General features: G+C 41.1%; 1 protein-coding gene across 11 annotated transcripts in view; it reads left to right on the top strand.

The window, feature by feature from the left end:
* FRYL (FRY like transcription coactivator) overlaps nucleotides 1-17936 on the top strand; it is a 271149-nt gene that overhangs the window by 242415 nt on the left and 10798 nt on the right. For all 11 annotated transcript variants that reach the window (XM_055434641.2, XM_055434638.2, XM_055434637.2 and 8 more), the window contains 5 exons: nucleotides 2623-2790; nucleotides 9027-9277; nucleotides 12588-12795; nucleotides 14259-14408; nucleotides 17505-17603. In XM_055434641.2, the coding sequence (XP_055290616.1) occupies nucleotides 2623-2790; nucleotides 9027-9277; nucleotides 12588-12795; nucleotides 14259-14408; nucleotides 17505-17603 (876 nt within the window). The remainder of the gene's footprint in view (nucleotides 1-2622; nucleotides 2791-9026; nucleotides 9278-12587; nucleotides 12796-14258; nucleotides 14409-17504; nucleotides 17604-17936) is intronic.

Here is a 17936-nt window from a genome sequence, read left to right as displayed (position 1 = left end):
TAGTAATTACCATTGCTCGATATTCTGATTTTCATTTCACTGTGGGTAAAATGCACATGCTGAAATGAAAACACAATGCTGCAGCAGCAATGGAGTGCTCCATTATTCATGATGGAACTAAACATTTGATCTGTGCACCCCTTGGGCTTTCCAGGTGGCACAGTGGTAAAAGACTCCACCTGCCAATGCAGGAGATGCAAGAGACTTGGGTTTGACCCCTAGGTCGGGAAGATCTCCTGGAGGGGGCAGTGGCAAACCACTCCAGTATTCTGGCCTGGAACATTCCATGGACAGAGGAGCCTGGTGGGCTATAGATTATGAGGTCACAAGGAGTCAGACACGACTGATTGCAGACAGCACCTCTTAGCTGATGAGACGTATTTTCTATTGCTTCTCTCCTAGTCACAGTGAGCTATGCTGGGCACTTTTAGAGGCCTTCGCCCTGAATGACACATTTTGGTATCAGTGCAAACACCAGCACTGCTTAATTCCCCACCTGCTTTTCTTTCCTTGTCAGTGTGGAAAGAGCACAACTTTGCTCCCTTTGCAAGATCAAGTCAGTTATATGGAGGTTCTGACTTATATTCCAAGGGTGGGTGGCAGAGATTCACAGAGAGAGAGAGACGAGAAAATGAAGGCTGTAAGCATGGTCTGTCTGTTCCAAATATTGAGTGAGGGGAATGCTGAACTCTCAGTGGTAGTAGGTTGGAACTTGAAGATGGCAGAACAAGGAGAGAGCAAGGGTGTGGATTAGCCACCATGGCCCATGTGATGAGGAATCAGCCGGTGAAGACCAGGTGGCAGCCGCAGTTACAGCGCTCTTATATGAGTGCCTTTTTTCACGCCTCTTTAATTTGGCCCATTCGCATCACACTCCGTCTGCTGGTAAAGTGCTGTTGAATGGCCAGGCTAAGTGGGGCTTTAGGCAACATGTACAGTTGTCGGTTTGTGGCAGGCTTCTGTCACCTGTTTTGGCATCTCACCATTATGCCAATATGTCTTTCCCTAACTCCCTGTCACGTATTAAGTGATAAGCTGTTGCTGACACAGTAGCAGTAGTTACCACTTGCTGAGTGTTTGAGATACACCAGGCCCTGGTCACAGTGTTTTACATGGATTAGTCACTATACCTCTCCCCTCAACTGCACGAGGTAAGCACAGTGATTGCAGCTCTGTAGACTAAGTGACTTGTCCCAGGACACACAGCCTGTAAGTGCATTTGAGCAGGGCAGTCTGGATGCCACCTAAGACTTGCTCCTCCCCAGGACTGTGTGCATTTAAAGGAACAGTGAGTTGCTGGCAGCAGTGACTCACTGAGGCCCAGACCCTCCCGGGGCCAAACCGGAGGCTCAGAGACTGGCATTGTGCCACCAACCCCCTGTGTAACTGTGGTCATTACCTGTCTATTCTCTCCTTTAAAACAGGACTCCTGGCAGCACCTGCCTCGGGGGAATTTCATGGGGAAGTCAGTATAGTAAGTGCTGAACAAAGGTTAGCTTCCATGAGAGCCTTGGGGCAGAACTGTCTCTTTATAAGGCTGACCCTAGTCATTGCAGTATGCATGCATACTAAGTCACTTCAGTCATGTCCGACTCTTTGCGATCACATGGACTGTCGCCCGCCTGGTTTCTCTGTCCATGGGATTCTCCAGGCAAGAATACTGGACTGGGTTGCATGCCCTTCTCCAGGGGAATCTTTCTGACCCAGGGATAGAACCCACATCTCTTATGTCCCCTGCATTGGCAGGCGTGTTCCTTACTAGCACCACTTGGGAAGCCCAGTTATAGTGGTAGTGAGATTGAAAAAGAATTTGAAGCTACTTCCTCCTCATAGGGGGAAAAAATTAGCTTCTGCTTTTATCTACTCAAAATCATGAGCTTGATTTTTCTTATGTTAAATATTGACCCATGAAAAATGTATCAGTTCAGTTCAGTCGCTCAGTCGTGTCCGACTCTCGGCAACCCCATGAATCACAGCACGCCAGGCCAAAATGTATAGCCCTGCTTAAAAGAAGAAAAATTGTAGTGTTTTCTTTGTTCTAATTGATTACTGCTAGTTTTCAAAGAACATTAACCCACTAATGCTGGCCTGCCATTTCAGCTTTATTGCCCTAACTCTTTTTGTCTTATTGAAGTTCTGTGGTATTGATTTGTGCTTCAGTAAGTTAATGGCCAGTTCAGACTTAAGCGCCACCTCCAGTTAACACTCCTTCTTAAGAATCCACTGAGTGCTTGGCGCCAAAGCCACAGGGAGGCAAAAAAAGCCCCTGCATTCGCAAATCCTTAGGCCAACTGAAAACACAAGACATTACCATAAAAATAAGAATTCTAGATGAAGATTAACATAGTCACATAGAGCTCTTCCATTTTGGTGGTTTCTATTCAGCAAAATTTAATCTGTGTTAATGGAGACTTCATTTCTACTGATGAACTAGCTGCTTACATTAATCTCACCAATTCTGATACAGACTGAAACGAGGGGGAAAGGTGGTCTTAGGAAGTCAAAGAAGCTCTTTATAACAATGGCCTCAGAATATCTTATGACAGAGAAGGTTTCTTGTAGCCTTAGTGACCATTGCCAACTCCTAAATAAATTTCCTTATTTTACTGTCTCCCCTTTCAGTTAAATAACGATTCTGCTGCAGACGAAACCCTGCCGGACCATTCTGATTTACTTCTTCAGTCTCAAGATTCCACTGGCAGCCTCTCCACAGAAGAAGTGCTGCAAATCAGAGATGAGACCCCCAGTTTGGAAGCTTCTCTAGATAAGGCTAACAGCCAGCTGCCTGAGGTGGGGAGTCAAGGGGGCTGGTGCATGGCCAATCTAGGCTCTTTTTAGCAATCTGTGATACCCCTTGCTTTTCTTTCAAAGGAGTTTTCATCTGATATGCTAATATTTGATTTGTTTGCAGTATTTCTAACCTGTTGGTTAAGTGATTTAGTCCAAGTGAAATAGTCAAATCTGATCACTGAAGAAAAAAAAAAAGTGATGGATTAAGGAAATGACCTACAGGTTAAAAATAACCCTAAGTGTTTTCAATGAGCATCTCCTGCTGCAGAACGTGATTAGGTTAATGTACCAGCGCTTCTCCGGGGATGGGAGCATCTTCTCGGGTGCTGAAGGACCGCTTTTGTTTTTTCTTTTCTTTTTGCTTTGTATTTGGGGTTTCTTTTTTGTGTGTGTGATTGGTGCTGTAATTGGGATGAAAACCTCAGGCCAGCTGTGTTAGCGATTGGTTAAATGAAACCTTTTAGAAAGACTGTGGAACTACCAGTGTTATGTTTTTTGGAAAGGCCTGTGAGAAGTAAGCCAGATTCCAAGCTAATGACCAAAAATAAGTGAGTATTCGTTTTCTTAGTTTTTTTAAGACTATTGTAGATACCTCTTTTTAAAAAACTGTAATTGCTATAGCTCTTTCATATGTACTGTTATGCCCTGGTATCAGGAAAATACTACACTTTTTTTCAGTGTTAACCAAATTAATATAGTTACCAGAGCAAGATCAGTCTAATTATTAGATCTTATTGTCTGAGTAAGGAGAAATCTCATGTTCTTATTACGCCGACAGTGTATCATATGCCTTTACAGTAAGCAGATGTATGTTGAAATGAAGGCTTTTGAGGGGCAGCTTTTTTAAATGCTCATATTAGTATGGCTGAAGCTTAGATAACTCAACAAATAATTCATTGAGATTTCCTAGAGGTTGGGCATTCTATTAGGTGCTGATAAGATGAGTAAAGCATGACCTTGTCCTCAGAGTGTTCACTGGCTATTAAGGGAGACAGAAGGTTTAAAAAAAAGCACTGCAGGTCAGTATGAGAAACTCAGAAACAGACATGCTCAAGGCTTTGTGAAAACTCAGAGTGAGAACCAATCAGCTGTGCCTTAGGGGTTATGTGGTGAAGAATGAGCTTTATGGCATTTGAGACACTGCAGGCAGAGGGACATGGTATAGAAAGACACAGCCATGTGAAATAACATGGTATGTGCAGGCAGCAGCAGGAATTCACTCTTTTTAGAGAAGAGGAGGAAGAGCAGCGGCAAGAGGAAAGATGGCTGGATCTAAGACATGCTGGGCTCCACTAACGGCAGACTTTATTTGAAATGATAGGAAGTCATGAATTTTCATTCTTTCATTCAAAGATGCCAATTATGTGTCAAGCCCTGTCCCAGACACCTGGGTGGAAATACCCAGGGCACCCAAGCACTCAGTCATTTAAGCATGTTTGTTTACTGAGCCCTGCCATGTGCTAGGCTCTGTCCTAGCCCTGGGCACACAGTGCTGTGTGGAACAGACAATGGCTTCTGGTTTATGGAGCTTCATTTCAGTAGGAGAGACATAGTAAACAGGTAAAAACATAAAATATCAATGATATATCAGAAAGTGATCCCTTTTCTACCCATATTAAGAAAATCTTAACGAGACTATGGACTCGGTGAGGGAGAAACTTAGGTTGGGGAGCATATGGTGGAAACAAGTGATGAGAAGGAGCCAGTCGCTGTAAGTGTGGAGGAAGGGAGTTCAGGGCCCAGGAAACAGGAGTGGTAAAGGCCCCCATGTATCTGAAGAGCTAAAATGTCAGCCTGTGGGGCTGGAGTGCAGGGAACCTGAGAGAGTGGAACTGGGAGAGAAGGAGCTGGAGGGGGCCAGGTGCTCACAAGGGTGATCTTAGAGGCCACACAGCAGGTAACAACCAGAGGATTTTAAGCCCGAAGGACATAATATGATTGTGTTTATTTTTTTTAATCTCGGCTTTTTTGTGGAAAAGTGCAAGTCTGTTCTCGTACCTGTACCTCCTCCGTGGAGCTTGCAGTCTGTCATCAGGCAAGGTTACAGCTTGACCGGTGTTTTGGTAAAGTCTCTTACAGAGGTGTGGAGGGAGGACTGGAGAAGGCTGAGGTGAAGAGACAAACCAGAAGCATATTAGCAGGAGACAAGCGTCAGAGTGCGTGGACAGGAAGGGGTTTCTGAAGGGAGCACACAGTGTTCAGAACTGCACCTGAAGTAGACTATATTCCTTTCAGTATGGGAAGGCTGTCACGTGAGCATTAGCTACTCATTGATCATCTGATCTGTTGTGTCCAGGATAGCTCATAGCATGTTATAAGTCAGCAGACATTCTCATTAGAAACAGTGGAAAACAGCAGACCAGAAATACCTTTTTAACAAAAGCGATATGGTTAATGGTCCTGTGTTCTAACTATACGAATAGTTAACAGAAAAACTTTTAGTTTTGGTTATTTAAATAGTTGTATTCATAGTAAATGAATAAGCTACGTCCTGGAAGTCATTCATATTGATTGGAAATGAATTGGAAATTAATATGTATTCCCATACATATTGGAAATTATATTATTTCAAATGAATCATTCATTTATCCAACAGTATCTAACGGGCCTACTTCCGACACGCTATCAAGTTCCCAAGGACGCTTTTTTTTAAATGAAGGAAAAACACTTAAATTTACTATGTTGTTTCCTTTTACAATAGTGTGTTTCCTTATCACTATAAACTTTGTAACACTGACAGAGGAGAATGGGATATTTTTTGAAACATATTATTTCATTTAAAAATAATTCTGTTGACATGAAAATTCACCAGAAGAACAGTTGTCCACAAGAGAATGATTCAGGTTTGTGTCTGTTGGATATGTTGGCCTAGTTTGTTTTTCCTGGCCTAGTTTGTTTTTCCTGGTGTGACAAATAGTGTCACATAATCCAAAATTGCCCCTTTAAAGAAAGTATAAAAGCACTAATAAATAAAACCATAACCCTATTATATAAAGTTATATATGAGTTACAGATACTATACATATTGCTATAAAGCAATTTCTTAAGATGAGAAAAGCAGTTAATTTCACTGGATGAAATATTTTATGAACTAAAGAAATTCCTAGAAATGTTTATTTGAATTTCTGCCCTTGAATTGTATTAATATTAGGAAGCCATTATAGGCTAAAGCATTCTACCTCAAGACAGAAAACTTAGAGCTCAGGTTGCCCACCTGCAATGTGGGAGACCCAGGTTTGATCCCCGGGTTGAGAGGATCCCCTGGAGAAGGGAATGGCAACCCATTCCAATATTCCTGCCTGGCTGATTCCTTCTAGAAGGGATTATATCCTTGTGTTTATCAGAAGAACCTCCACAGAGGGATTTCTTCTAGTGTTTATAATAGTTTAGATACCAATTTTTGCATGCCAGAAATTATTCCTTATACAAAATGAGACTTTGAAAGCGTGTGTTTGTGTGTGTGAGGGAGAGAGACAGAGGAGTCATTGTGCAATAAGGTAATGTTCAAGAAAATTTGATTCTCACCATTTACATAGAATAGTGGAATTCATTCCATTAGTCAAAAAGTTCTCTCTTCATGAAATCTAGGACTTACTAGAAAATCTCAGCATACATTATAATTGTAGATGAAACATGTATTTTCAAATTATTATTCAAGAAGAAATAACAATAAAACACAGGTATACACTAATGAAAAGTAATGGCATTAAACCAAGAAATTTGGTGGTGCATCATTTCAGTACGATATGTTCAAACTGATGCCCAAGGAAAAATTAATACCAATAAAAATTCTAGGTGTAGCAGTGTCTATGGCACTATTACTCACAGTGTCTTTCCAAGTAACTAATTCTTAGTCGTTTAATGGCCAGATCTTCAAGAAAAAAGTTCAAATGGAAACCTTAAATAGAGTGTATTGAATATAAACTATTGCAGCAAATAAGGAATACCATATTATTTATAAAGTACTATCCTGTGAAGACTCAGAGTTTGTACTGTCTCTGCATAACTATCTCCAGACCAGGTGTTTCCTTAGTAGACTTTGCATTTTCCTGCCATGTTTCTGTGCCTTTAGTATCTTCTAGGTCCTTTTCCCCAAGCCACTCCAGTACTCTTGCCTAGAAAATCCCATGGATGGAGGAGCCTGGTAGGCTGCAGTCCGTGGGGTCGCTAAGGGTCAGACACGACTGAGCGACTTCACTTTCACTTTTCACTTTCACACATTGGAGAAGGAAATGGCAACCCACTCCAGTGTTCTTGCCTGGAGAAGCCCAGAGATGGGGCAGCCTGGTGGGCTTCCGTCTATGGGGTCACACAGAGTCGGACACGACTGAAGTGACTTAGCAGCAGCAGTAGCAGCAGGTCCTTTTCCCATCTGTTTTAGCTTTGGCTGCTGTAAAAAAAATACCATCACCTGGGGTTGGAGGGGCTTATCAACAACAGAAATGCATTTCCCACAGTTCTGGAGGCCAGAAACTCCAAGATCAAGGTGCCAGCCAACTGCTGTCTGGTGCAGGCTCTCTTCCTGGAAGCTCTTCTTGCTGCGTTCTGACATGGTGGAAAAGAACAGAATAGCTATTTGTCCTCTTCTTTTAAGGGCCTGATCTCATTCATGAGTGTTCTACCCTCATGACCTAATCACCTCCCAAGGGCCCCACCTCTGATACCACCCCACTGGGGCTTAGGGTTTCTGCATTTGAATTTTGAGGGGACCATACTGTTACACTACTGCTACCCCATCTTTGTCATCTTACACTTACCATACTCTACTGTATATTATTGTGGTTTGCATAATTAGCCCCATATTAATTTGCACACTAATTGTAGTTAGTTATTAATTTATCCCAGAGCACTCAGCCCAGAATCCTTCATTTTATACATGACTTTACAGGTGAGTAAATTAAGACCCGGCCTTCCCCAGTGGCTCAGTGGTAAAGAATCTGCCTGTAATACAGGAGATGCGGAGAGATGCAGGTTCGATCCCTGGGTCGGGAAGATCCCCTGGAGGAGGAAACGTCAACCCACTCCAGTAGCCTGAAGAATCCCATGGACAGAGGGGCCTAGCGGGCTACAGTCTATGGGGTCAAAAAAGAGTCAGACACGACTGGGCGACTAAACAACAAAACTAAGGCCCAGGCTGGTCTAAGGTCAGGGGCGCTGGATTTCACTTACTTTTCATAATTTGGAAGGGAAATTTCTATTTCCATCTGTGACAAAGAGGTGAAAACTGCTGTCTGACTCACTAGTAACCTTAGGTCTAAGTCCTGAAAGAAACTGAGAGACCATTAGTGCTTATTTTCAAACTGATTGAACTGATGTCCATGTGAATGAAAACTGGTGCAGATATGTCGTGATCTACACCCTGGAAGTATTTTTCTTTTTCAGTAGTGGTAGCTCGTTTATTCGGCCAACACCTGTTTAACTTTTACTCCATGCCAGGCACATGTGTCAACATTATTTCAGTAACGTTACAATGGATAGGGGAAAAAAGGCCACTAGTATACTTTATAACATGCTTTCCTTTATCATTTCCCTCATTGATAAGTGAGTTTATTCATTTAATTCTCAAGAGTACAACAGTCTAAACTCTTAACTCAGTGGTGAAGATGTCTCAGTACTCAAATCTAAATAAATAATTATAATCTTATTACCTGAAAACAAATCATACATCCCAGGTATTCAGCTCATTTATACCAGCCAGGCTGCCCTTGTTTCTGTTCAACAGCATCCTCACCGGTCAAGATCTGTTCGTGATTCACAGGTAGCCCTGCAGAACCAATGGGTTAGCCATTTTGAATTACCTCCCCTTCTTATATCTAGAATTCATTGGAGATTAAGTTCTAGCATAATGAAAGAAATGACATTTCCATAAGATAGAATTTATAGTAGTAATATAAAGCTCTACTTATGGAGAATTAGAATATGTGGGAGAGAAGGTATTTTCCCAAAGGATATATTTCTAAGTAAACAGCTGAGTCCTGTTGAAAAAAGATCTTGATGCTTCTGTGTGGCAGTCGGTGATACACTTTAATTTCAAAGTGTTTTAACTGGAAACTATTTAAAAAGAAGAACAAGAAGAATTTTATGTCATCAGTGTCCAAAAACTCCAAAAATCAAACTGTGTAAATGAAAACTGTCTAATAAATGTAGATTGGTGGCAACAGTCATTTATTCTGTGTTGGTAAAATTTGCTTTTTAATGTTTTAAAAGTCCATTAAAAAAATACGATTGTTTTTCAGGATACAAGTTCAGTATTAAAGGAGGAACAGGTTCTTACCGCCTTTGAAGATGACGGGTCATATATTATCCAAGAACAGCAGGACTCTCTCGTGTGTCAAGTGATTCTTGATTTAGAGGAGACGGACCTGCCGGAGCCTCCAGGTCCTGAGAGCTACCCCGGGTCAGTCTGTGAAGAAGACGTCACCTTAGCTCTGAAAGAACTAGACGAGCGGTGCGAAGAGGAGGAGGCAGACTTCTCTGGGCTGTCTAGGTGAGAATACAATGTCACAGACACGGTGATGAGGTGATGCGTCTCCCCCGTCCCCTCCCAAACATGACCCTCTGTTCCAGTAAACTGACTTTCATTTCTGCGTACATTTGAAAGGTAAAGTGAGTTCCTGCCATGGTTTTACTCTCTGTTACTGCAGTTCACTTAAAAACAAGTAGGCCATTCTCAGAGCACAGTGAGGGGCAGTCTACATCTAGAAGTACACCAAATACCTATTTGGGCAGAATGCCAAGTGGCCAAGTACTGAAATCCATATTGGGCCATGGGTGAGGCCCAAGTATCAAAATTATGGAAGTATCAAAACAAATCTGAAATATATTCCAAAAATTATAGTCTTATTACCAACAGTTATAAAGTTTGGCTTATGGGCAGAAGTATCATTTCTTTCATTCCGTTCCGTCGCTTAGTCGTGTCTGACTCTTTGCGACCCTGTGGACTGTAGCCTACCAGGCTTCTCTGTCCATGGGATTCTCCAGGCAAGAATACTGGAGTGGGTTACCGTTTCCGTCTCCAGGGGATCTTCCTGACCCAGGGATTGAACCCGGGTCTCCCGCATTGGAGGCAGATGCTTTAACCTCTGAGCCACCAGGGAAGCCCAAAGTACTGTCAGATGTTCGAGTCCTCTTTTTAAATGTTTATGCATCATACATTCAAAATTACCACGAGGTATCAAGAAATCTCACACAGGACTTTTTTCTACTCATGGGCTGACAGAATTGTGAAAGTTGCTCAGTCATGTCTGACTCTTTGTGACCATATGGATTATAAAGTCCATGGAATTCTCCAGGCCAGAATACTGAAGCGGGTAGCCTTTCCCTTTTCCAGGGAATCTTCCCAACTCAGGGATCAAATCCAGGTCTCCCACATTACAGGCAGATTCTTTACCAGACAGAATTGAATGATCCATTATTACAAAAAGTTCTTAAAGGAAATTTTGGTGGCTTATGTCACTTAAACACCAAATAGTCCTTCAGTGATGAGAATTATAATGTAATCTTTATCTACTGTTTTTATATTTTGAATTTTATAAATATTTGTGGCTCAAAATAATGTTCTTTATAAAGGCATGTAATTTAATGCATTATCTATCAGTGTATCTACTTCCCTATTCAACAATTTGAAGCTCTTATATAAAATTTAATATTTAGTGATCAAGTATATCAGCGTTTAACTCCTACAATAAAAGCTTTTTATTTATACTTCAAGTGAAAAGTGTTTTTAACATATACAGCACATAAGGAGATGTTTCACTCTCAGTACATCTAGAATGCTCACATGTATTTGAAAGTGTACACTCATATTAACAAAGGATCCTGGTGACACATGTTGTTCATGTCACTGACTTGGATATGACAGTAGCCTATGGTTTTTCCCGTGGTCATGTATGGATGTGAGAGTTGGACTGTGAAGAAAGCTGATCGCCGAAGAATCGATGCTTTTGAACTGTGGTGCTGGAGAAGACTCTTGACAGTCCCTTGGACTGCAAGGAGATCCAACCAGTCCATTCTAAAGGAGATCAGTCCTGGATGTTCACTGGAAGGACTGATGCTAAAGCTGAAACTCCAATACTTTGGCCACCTCATGCGACGAGTTGACTCACTGGAAAAGAGTCTGATGCTGGGAGGGATTGGGGGTGGGAGGAGACGGGGACGACAGAGGATGAGATGGCTGGATGGCATCACCGACTCGATGGACATGAGTCTGAGTGAACTCTGGGAGTTGGTGATGGACACGGAGGCCTGGCGTGCTGTGATTCGTGGGGTCGCAAAGAGTCGGACACGACTGAACGACTGAACTGAACTGATGTACCCACTCACTCATTGATCATACACGATTTCAGAGAAGTCAGGAATGATGCAGGGATAGATACTCAGATATCTGGCTTTCTAAAAGACTGCAGACAAGAGAGTTGACTTTGGCCAAGTACTGAAGGTGAAGCAGTAAGTAGAACATCCTTAGTAAATACAGAGGTGTATCTACTCAAGGTTACAGGATACATTTTCTTAAAATCAATCACCATAGTGACATATTAAAAATTAAATTTTTTGAGGTAGAATTTAAGTTTTCACTTCAAATGTCTGCTTCCTTTTGACCTTTTCTCCCCAGTCTTTTCAGATCCCTCTCTTCTATATGAATTGCTCCATAATTTCTGAATGGCCTTGTGGAGGCCTGTAATGTGAAATATACAATTTTAAGACCTTGAGCAACACATTTCTTTATGGAGTCTGACTCCAAACACTTCTTCAGGACCCAGGGTCACACGTTTCCTTATAGGATGCTCAACCCAAATACCATATACACCTCCCATTTTTTTCATTGTCTTATATTTGTGTGTATATATTATCTGACTGTGGGGATAATAGATTCCTCAAAGAAAATGGCCAGATCTATTTCTTTGAGTCAGATCTGTTACTGCCACACTGCTAGGCACACAGCATGTGTCATGGCTTTATAATACTGGGTTTGGTCCCATAGAACTGGCCTCAAATTCTGGCTCTGTCATTTCCTACCCAGTAGCCTAGGCACATCATTTAACCTCACTGAACTTTTTGTCCTTCACTGGTAAAAATCAGGATAATAATAGTACTTAACTGTCATAGAGTTTCTGTGAAGATTGAATGAAAACAGTCCATGTAAGGTACCTAATATATAGCCCTTGACACAAAAGTACATGACAAAAACTTTTAAAATATCATGATTGCCAATTTGGGCCTGTTCAAATAAAAAGCCTCTGAAACTGACCATTTTAAATGAAGTCATTCTAGTCTGTATTAGTCGTAGAAGTTACTGAAATTATTCCATAGCCCTGGCATATTGTAGGATTGCTCAGTCACTTCAGACATGTCTGACTCTTTGCAACCCCATAGAGGGTAGCCAGCCAGGCTTCTCTGTCCATGGGATTCTTCAAGCAAGAATATTGGACTGGGTTGCCATGCCCTCCTCCAGGGGATCTTCCTGACCCAGGGATTGAACCCACGTTTTCTGTGTCTCCTGCATTTCAGGTGGATTCTTTACCCATTGAGCCACCTGGGAAGCCCCATTGTAGGATTGTTTTAAGGTGGTTATGTGAAATTAGATTTCTAAATCCAAAGATGCTAAGAAAGAACAAGATGCTAGAAAGAAAAGGATGAGAATCTTATTCATGCTTTCTCACGAAATTTAGGTGGTCGCCCATTTTCTGAATCAATATGTGTACATATGTAAGAAATAATGTTAGATGATTTAAAGTATTTTAAATAATTGAGTATATTCTTTTAAGATAATATCATGATGACTGTGTATGTGTTAACAGTCAAGATGAAGAAGAACAAGATGGTTTTCCAGAAGTACAGACATCACCTCTGCCATCACCATTTCTTTCTGCCATCATAGCCGCTTTTCAGCCAGTAGCATATGATGACGAAGAAGAAGCCTGGCGCTGCCACGTCAATCAGATGCTGTCTGACACCGATGGGTCCTGTGCAGTGTTTACTTTTCACGTGTTTTCTAGGCTGTTTCAGGTCAGTAACGTTGAAGACTTCTGAATTCGTATTACAGTTATCTGATGAAGTTATGGGGTTTTATCTAAAATCAGTATCTCAAATTTTAATATTCTCACTAATTTCCTTTAAAGTTTTTTATTTTCTTAAAATAGTGATAATTTAAGTTTACACTTTGATATTGTGGCACTGCTAGGACATTATACTGTGACTAGTACAGATGCCTCCTCTAAGGTAATTAGAGTAAAATTGCAAATAACATTTGATCAAATTCTGGAATATGCTAGACACCTTCAGGGACACCAAAGAAATATAAAGGAGGGTTCCTGCCTTTAAGGAGCTTTCGGTCAGTATCATAGACAATTTATCATAAAGTGTTCAATTCATTGGCACTTTCATTACTGTGTGGGGACCTTAAAATTTTGAACGAAGGCTGCTTCCAGTACTCACTACATGTAAGGCACTAGGCTAAATGTTTTACAGTAGTAATTCTTACAACAGAATTGTATGTAATGTATTTTTAGCATTCTGTAGCTAGGGAAACCAGGGCTGACATTTAAGTCATTATTTTCCCAACTACCTGCCACCTTTCCACCCGACCTAAGCAAATTTTGCCACCTTAGAAGACCCAGCTCAGTACATAATCTCACTGAAGTTTTCCCAGCCTTCAGTCTTTCCCTCCTGAAAGTTCTTCAGTGCCTATTAACTGGAGCATTTATTTGCTTAATTTTGTAGTCTTGTATTGCTACTTGGTTTTCTATTTATATTCTTTTCTTTCCAGAGATACAAATTTCTCCATGCGTGAGACTGTGGCTTATACTTTGTTTTAAATTAATCATAATGACACCTAATGGTGCTACACATACGCATGTAGGTACACATCCAAGTATTTGTAATTACATTGTTGATATAGCATCTGATTCAGTCAGTGTTCACTATGGTTTAGGCACTGATGGTTTTATGTGAATGCATATTCTTGAGTTTTGAGAAGATATTGCCCTTGGTGCATTTTGATGACTTCAGTTCAAGTCAGCAGGAGAGTAAACTATCCAAGGAGATAGGATAAACATATCCAAGGAAAGTGAACTACTTTTATTGAAAGTTTCATTTGGTAGAATTTAACTTTGGAAGATCTAATTCCTCGTGCATGTGAGGGCTTTATTTCCAGCAATATCGAGCATGTACTCCTTCTCTCTTTCCTAATGAAAAAAATCTTAGGAATGGGAAGACAAATAGCATGTATCATTAGTTTCTTTTTTCAGGAATACTATACAATAAATCTTGGATCATTTTTAGAAATTATCATGTTTCCTAAAGAAGTGCCTAAAAATAAGGATTTACAGATTGATTTTTAGGGTTCTATATATATCACTACAATGGTAGTTTTAAAATAGAAGGTTGCTCTAATTATAAATTATGCTTTTTTATTTAAAGATTAAAAAAGGCTTTCATATGAAATATATTTTCTTATATTTTCTCCACAGTCGATTCAAAGAAAGTTTGGGGACATAACTAATGAGGCAGTCAGCTTTCTTGGTGAGAGTCTGCAGCGCATTGGTGCCAAATTTAAAAGCTCACTGGAAGTGATGATGATGTGTTCAGAATGCCCAACAGTCTTTGTGGATGCTGAAACAGTAAGTTTTTACATGAGCCTTGCTTTATCATAAAAAGTAAATTGGAATGGCATCACTCAGTAAATGGTCTTTTTAAAGGTAATTCAGAATTTTAAAGTCTAAGGTTCATATTTTCAACTTGATTATAAATATCTAGCAAAATGTAGTTCCCATGTGCTATATGCAGTGACTTGTGACTGTTTTTGATTCTGACCTCTTCCTGCCCTCACCTTTCACAGAGTCCTGGATGGGAAAGCTAAAGAATCATGCTTAGAGATGCGTAATTTTCCCTGATTCCTGAATCAAAGCTCATAGGAGAGGGCTAGACACATTTCCTTTCTTAGGATTGGAATGAAGACTGACCTTTTCCAGTCCTGTGGCCACTGCTGAGTTTTCCAAATTTGCTGGCATATTGAGTGCAGCACTTTCACAGCATCATCTTTCAGGATTTGAAATAGCTCAACTGGAATTCCATCACCTCCACTAGCTTTGTTCGTAGTGATGCTTTCTAAGGCCCACTTGACTTCACATTCCAAGATGTCTGGCTCTAGGTCAGTGATCACACCATTGTGATTATCTTGGTCGTGAAGATCTTTTTTGTACAGTTCTTCTGTGTATTCTTGCTACCGCTTCTTATATCTTCTGTTTTTGTTAGGTCCATACCATTTCTGTCCTTTATCGAGCCCATCTTTGCATGAAATGTTCCCTTGGTATCTCTAATTTTCTTGAAGAGATCTCTTGTCTTTCCTATTCTGTTGCTTTCCTCTATTTCTTTGCATTGATCACTGAAGAAGGCTTTCTCATCTCTCCTTGCTATTCTTTGGAACTCTGCATTCAGATGCTTATATCTTTCCTTTTCTCCTTTGCTTTTTGCTTCTCTTCATTTCACAGCTATTTGTAAGGCCTCCTCAGCCAGCCATTTTGCTTTTTTGCATTTCTTTTCCATGGGGATGGTCTTGATCCCTGTCTCCTGTACAATGTCATGAACCTCTGTCCAGAGTTCATCAGGCATTCCATCAGATCTAGTCCCTTAAATCTATTTCTTACTTCCACTGTATAATCATAAGGGATTTGATTTAGGTCATATCTGAATGGTCTAGTGGTTTTCCCTACTTTCTTCAATTTAAGTCTGAATTTGGCAATAAGGAGTTCATGATCTAAGCCACAGTCAGCTCCTGGTCTTGATTTTGCTAACTGTATAGAGCTTCTCCATCTTTGGCTGCAAAGAATATAATCAATCTGATTTCAGTGTTGACCATCTGGTGATGTCCACGTGTAGAGTCTTCTCTTGTGTTGTTGGAAGAGGGTGTTTGCTATGACCAGTGCATTCTCTTGGCAAAACTCTATTAGCCTTTGCCCTGCTTCATTCTGTGCTCCAAGGTCAAATTTGCCTGTTACTCCAGGTGTTTCTAAAGAAAGGCAATGCCAAAGAATGCTCAAACTACTGCACAACTGCACTCATCTCACACGCTAGTAAAGTCATGCTCAAAATTCTCCAAGCCAGGCTTCAGCAGTACGTGAACCGTGAACTTCCAGATGTTCAAGCAGGTTTTAGAAAAGGCAGAGGCACCAGAGATCAAATTGCCAACATCCGCTGGATCATGGAGAAAGCAAGAGAGTTCCAGAAAAACATCTATTTCTGCTTCATTGACTATGCCAAAGCCTTTGACTGTGTGGATCACAATAAACTGTGGAACATTCTGAAAGAGATGGGAATACCAGACCACCTGACCTGCCTCTTGAGAAACCTGTATGCAGGTCAGGAAGCAACAGTCAGAACTGTACATGGAACAACGGACTGGTTCCAAATAGGAAAGGGAGTACATCAAGGTTGTATATTGTCACCCTGCTTATTTAACTTATATGCAGAGTACATCATGAGGAACGCTGGGCTGGAAGAAGCACAGGCTGGAATCAAGATTGCCGGGAGAAATATCAATAACCTCAGATATGCAGATGACACCACCATAACTTATGGCAGAAAGTGAAGAGGAACTCAAAAGCCTCTTGATGAAAGTGAAAGAGGAGAGTGAAAAGGTTGGCTTGAAACTCAACATTCAGAAAACAAAGATCATGGCATCTGGTCCCATCATTTCATTGGAAATAGATGGGGAAACATTGGAAACAGTGTCAGACTTTATTTTTTTGGGCTCCAAAATCACTGTGGATGCTGATTGCAGCCATGAAATTAAAAGACGCTTACTCCTTGGAAGGAAAGTTATGACCAACCTAGATAGTATATTAAAAAGCAGAGACATTACTTTGCCAACAAAGGTCCGTCTAGTCTAGTTTTTCCAGTGGTCACGTATGGATGTGAGAGTTGGACTGTGAAGAAAGCTGAGCGCCGAAGAATTGATGCTTTTGAACTGTGGTGTTGGAGGAGACTCTTGAGAGTCTCTTGGACTGCAAGGAGATCCAACCAGTCCATTCTAAAGGAGATCAATCCTGGGTGTTCATTGGAAGGACTGATGCTAAAGCTGAAGCTCCAGTACTTTGGCCACCTCATGAGATGAGTTGACTCACTGGACAAGACTCTGATGCTGGAAGGAATTGGGGGCGGGAGGAGAAGGGGACGACGGAGAATGAGATGGCTGGATGGCATCACTGACTCGATGGACATGAGTCTGAGTGAACTCCGGGAGTTGGTGATGGACAGGGAGGCCTGGCATGCTGTGATTCATGGGGTCGCAAAGAGTCGGACACGACTGAGCGACTGAACTGTCTGAACTGAGACACATTTCCACCCCCCCCACTACCATGAAGAACCCAGAACTCCCTGGTCTTCTCCACTTGTCTCCAAGCACATCTGTAGATTATGTATTAAGACAGTTGAAGAATTGAGGTTTCAAAAGCCTCAAGGGTATTGCTGTTATGCCACTTTTGCCTGAGCCAGGTTTTGAAAGCATTAGAAGGCATTCTTATCCTTTCTGACATTCCTGAAATAACACCGCACTCCTGTTTCAGTGAAGGTCATTCCTTAGTACAGGACAGTGGGCAGCAGGGGACACTGGCTTAATTGGCTAACTTAAAATCCACTAACCCATAACCCCAAAGTCTTTGGTCTCAGGATTGTGATCAGAAATGGTGACCTGGATCAATGTGTTTCTGATTTGACAGCTGATGTCCTGTGATTTGCTAGAAACACTAAAGTTCAGTGTTTTGGAGCTGCAAGAACACCTGGATACATACAATGCCAAAAAAGAAGCAGCTGAGCAGGTCAGTCCCTTTTTACAATGTAAAAAAAAAAAAAAAAGTAGTTACTTGTGACACTAGACATGCTAACCTGGCAGAATAGCCGAGAGGGAAACGGGACCTCTTACTACTTGCCTCAGCGTTATGCTGAGAATGGTGGGAACTTGGAGCTGCCTGTCCAGTAAATTCCTATCTTTAGCTTTTAGAAACTGGTCCTCTAAGAGTCTTAGAACACAATGGAAAACTTGCTTTATAAAAAGCTTCTGTGTGGAGACTGTAATAGCTGCTGTCAACATTGCCAGTAGGAATATAAAAGCAGTATTTCCCTGAGCAGTGCATATGATGTTGTGGTCCAGG

The sequence above is a fragment of the Moschus berezovskii genome, chromosome 5, assembly GCF_049115385.1.
Source record: "Moschus berezovskii isolate FMDL1 chromosome 5, NW_MosBer_1.0, whole genome shotgun sequence".
Lineage (NCBI taxonomy): Eukaryota > Metazoa > Chordata > Mammalia > Artiodactyla > Moschidae > Moschus > Moschus berezovskii.
Note: the sequence above shows the minus strand (reverse complement) of the source record. Positions and strands in the feature narration are given on the sequence as shown.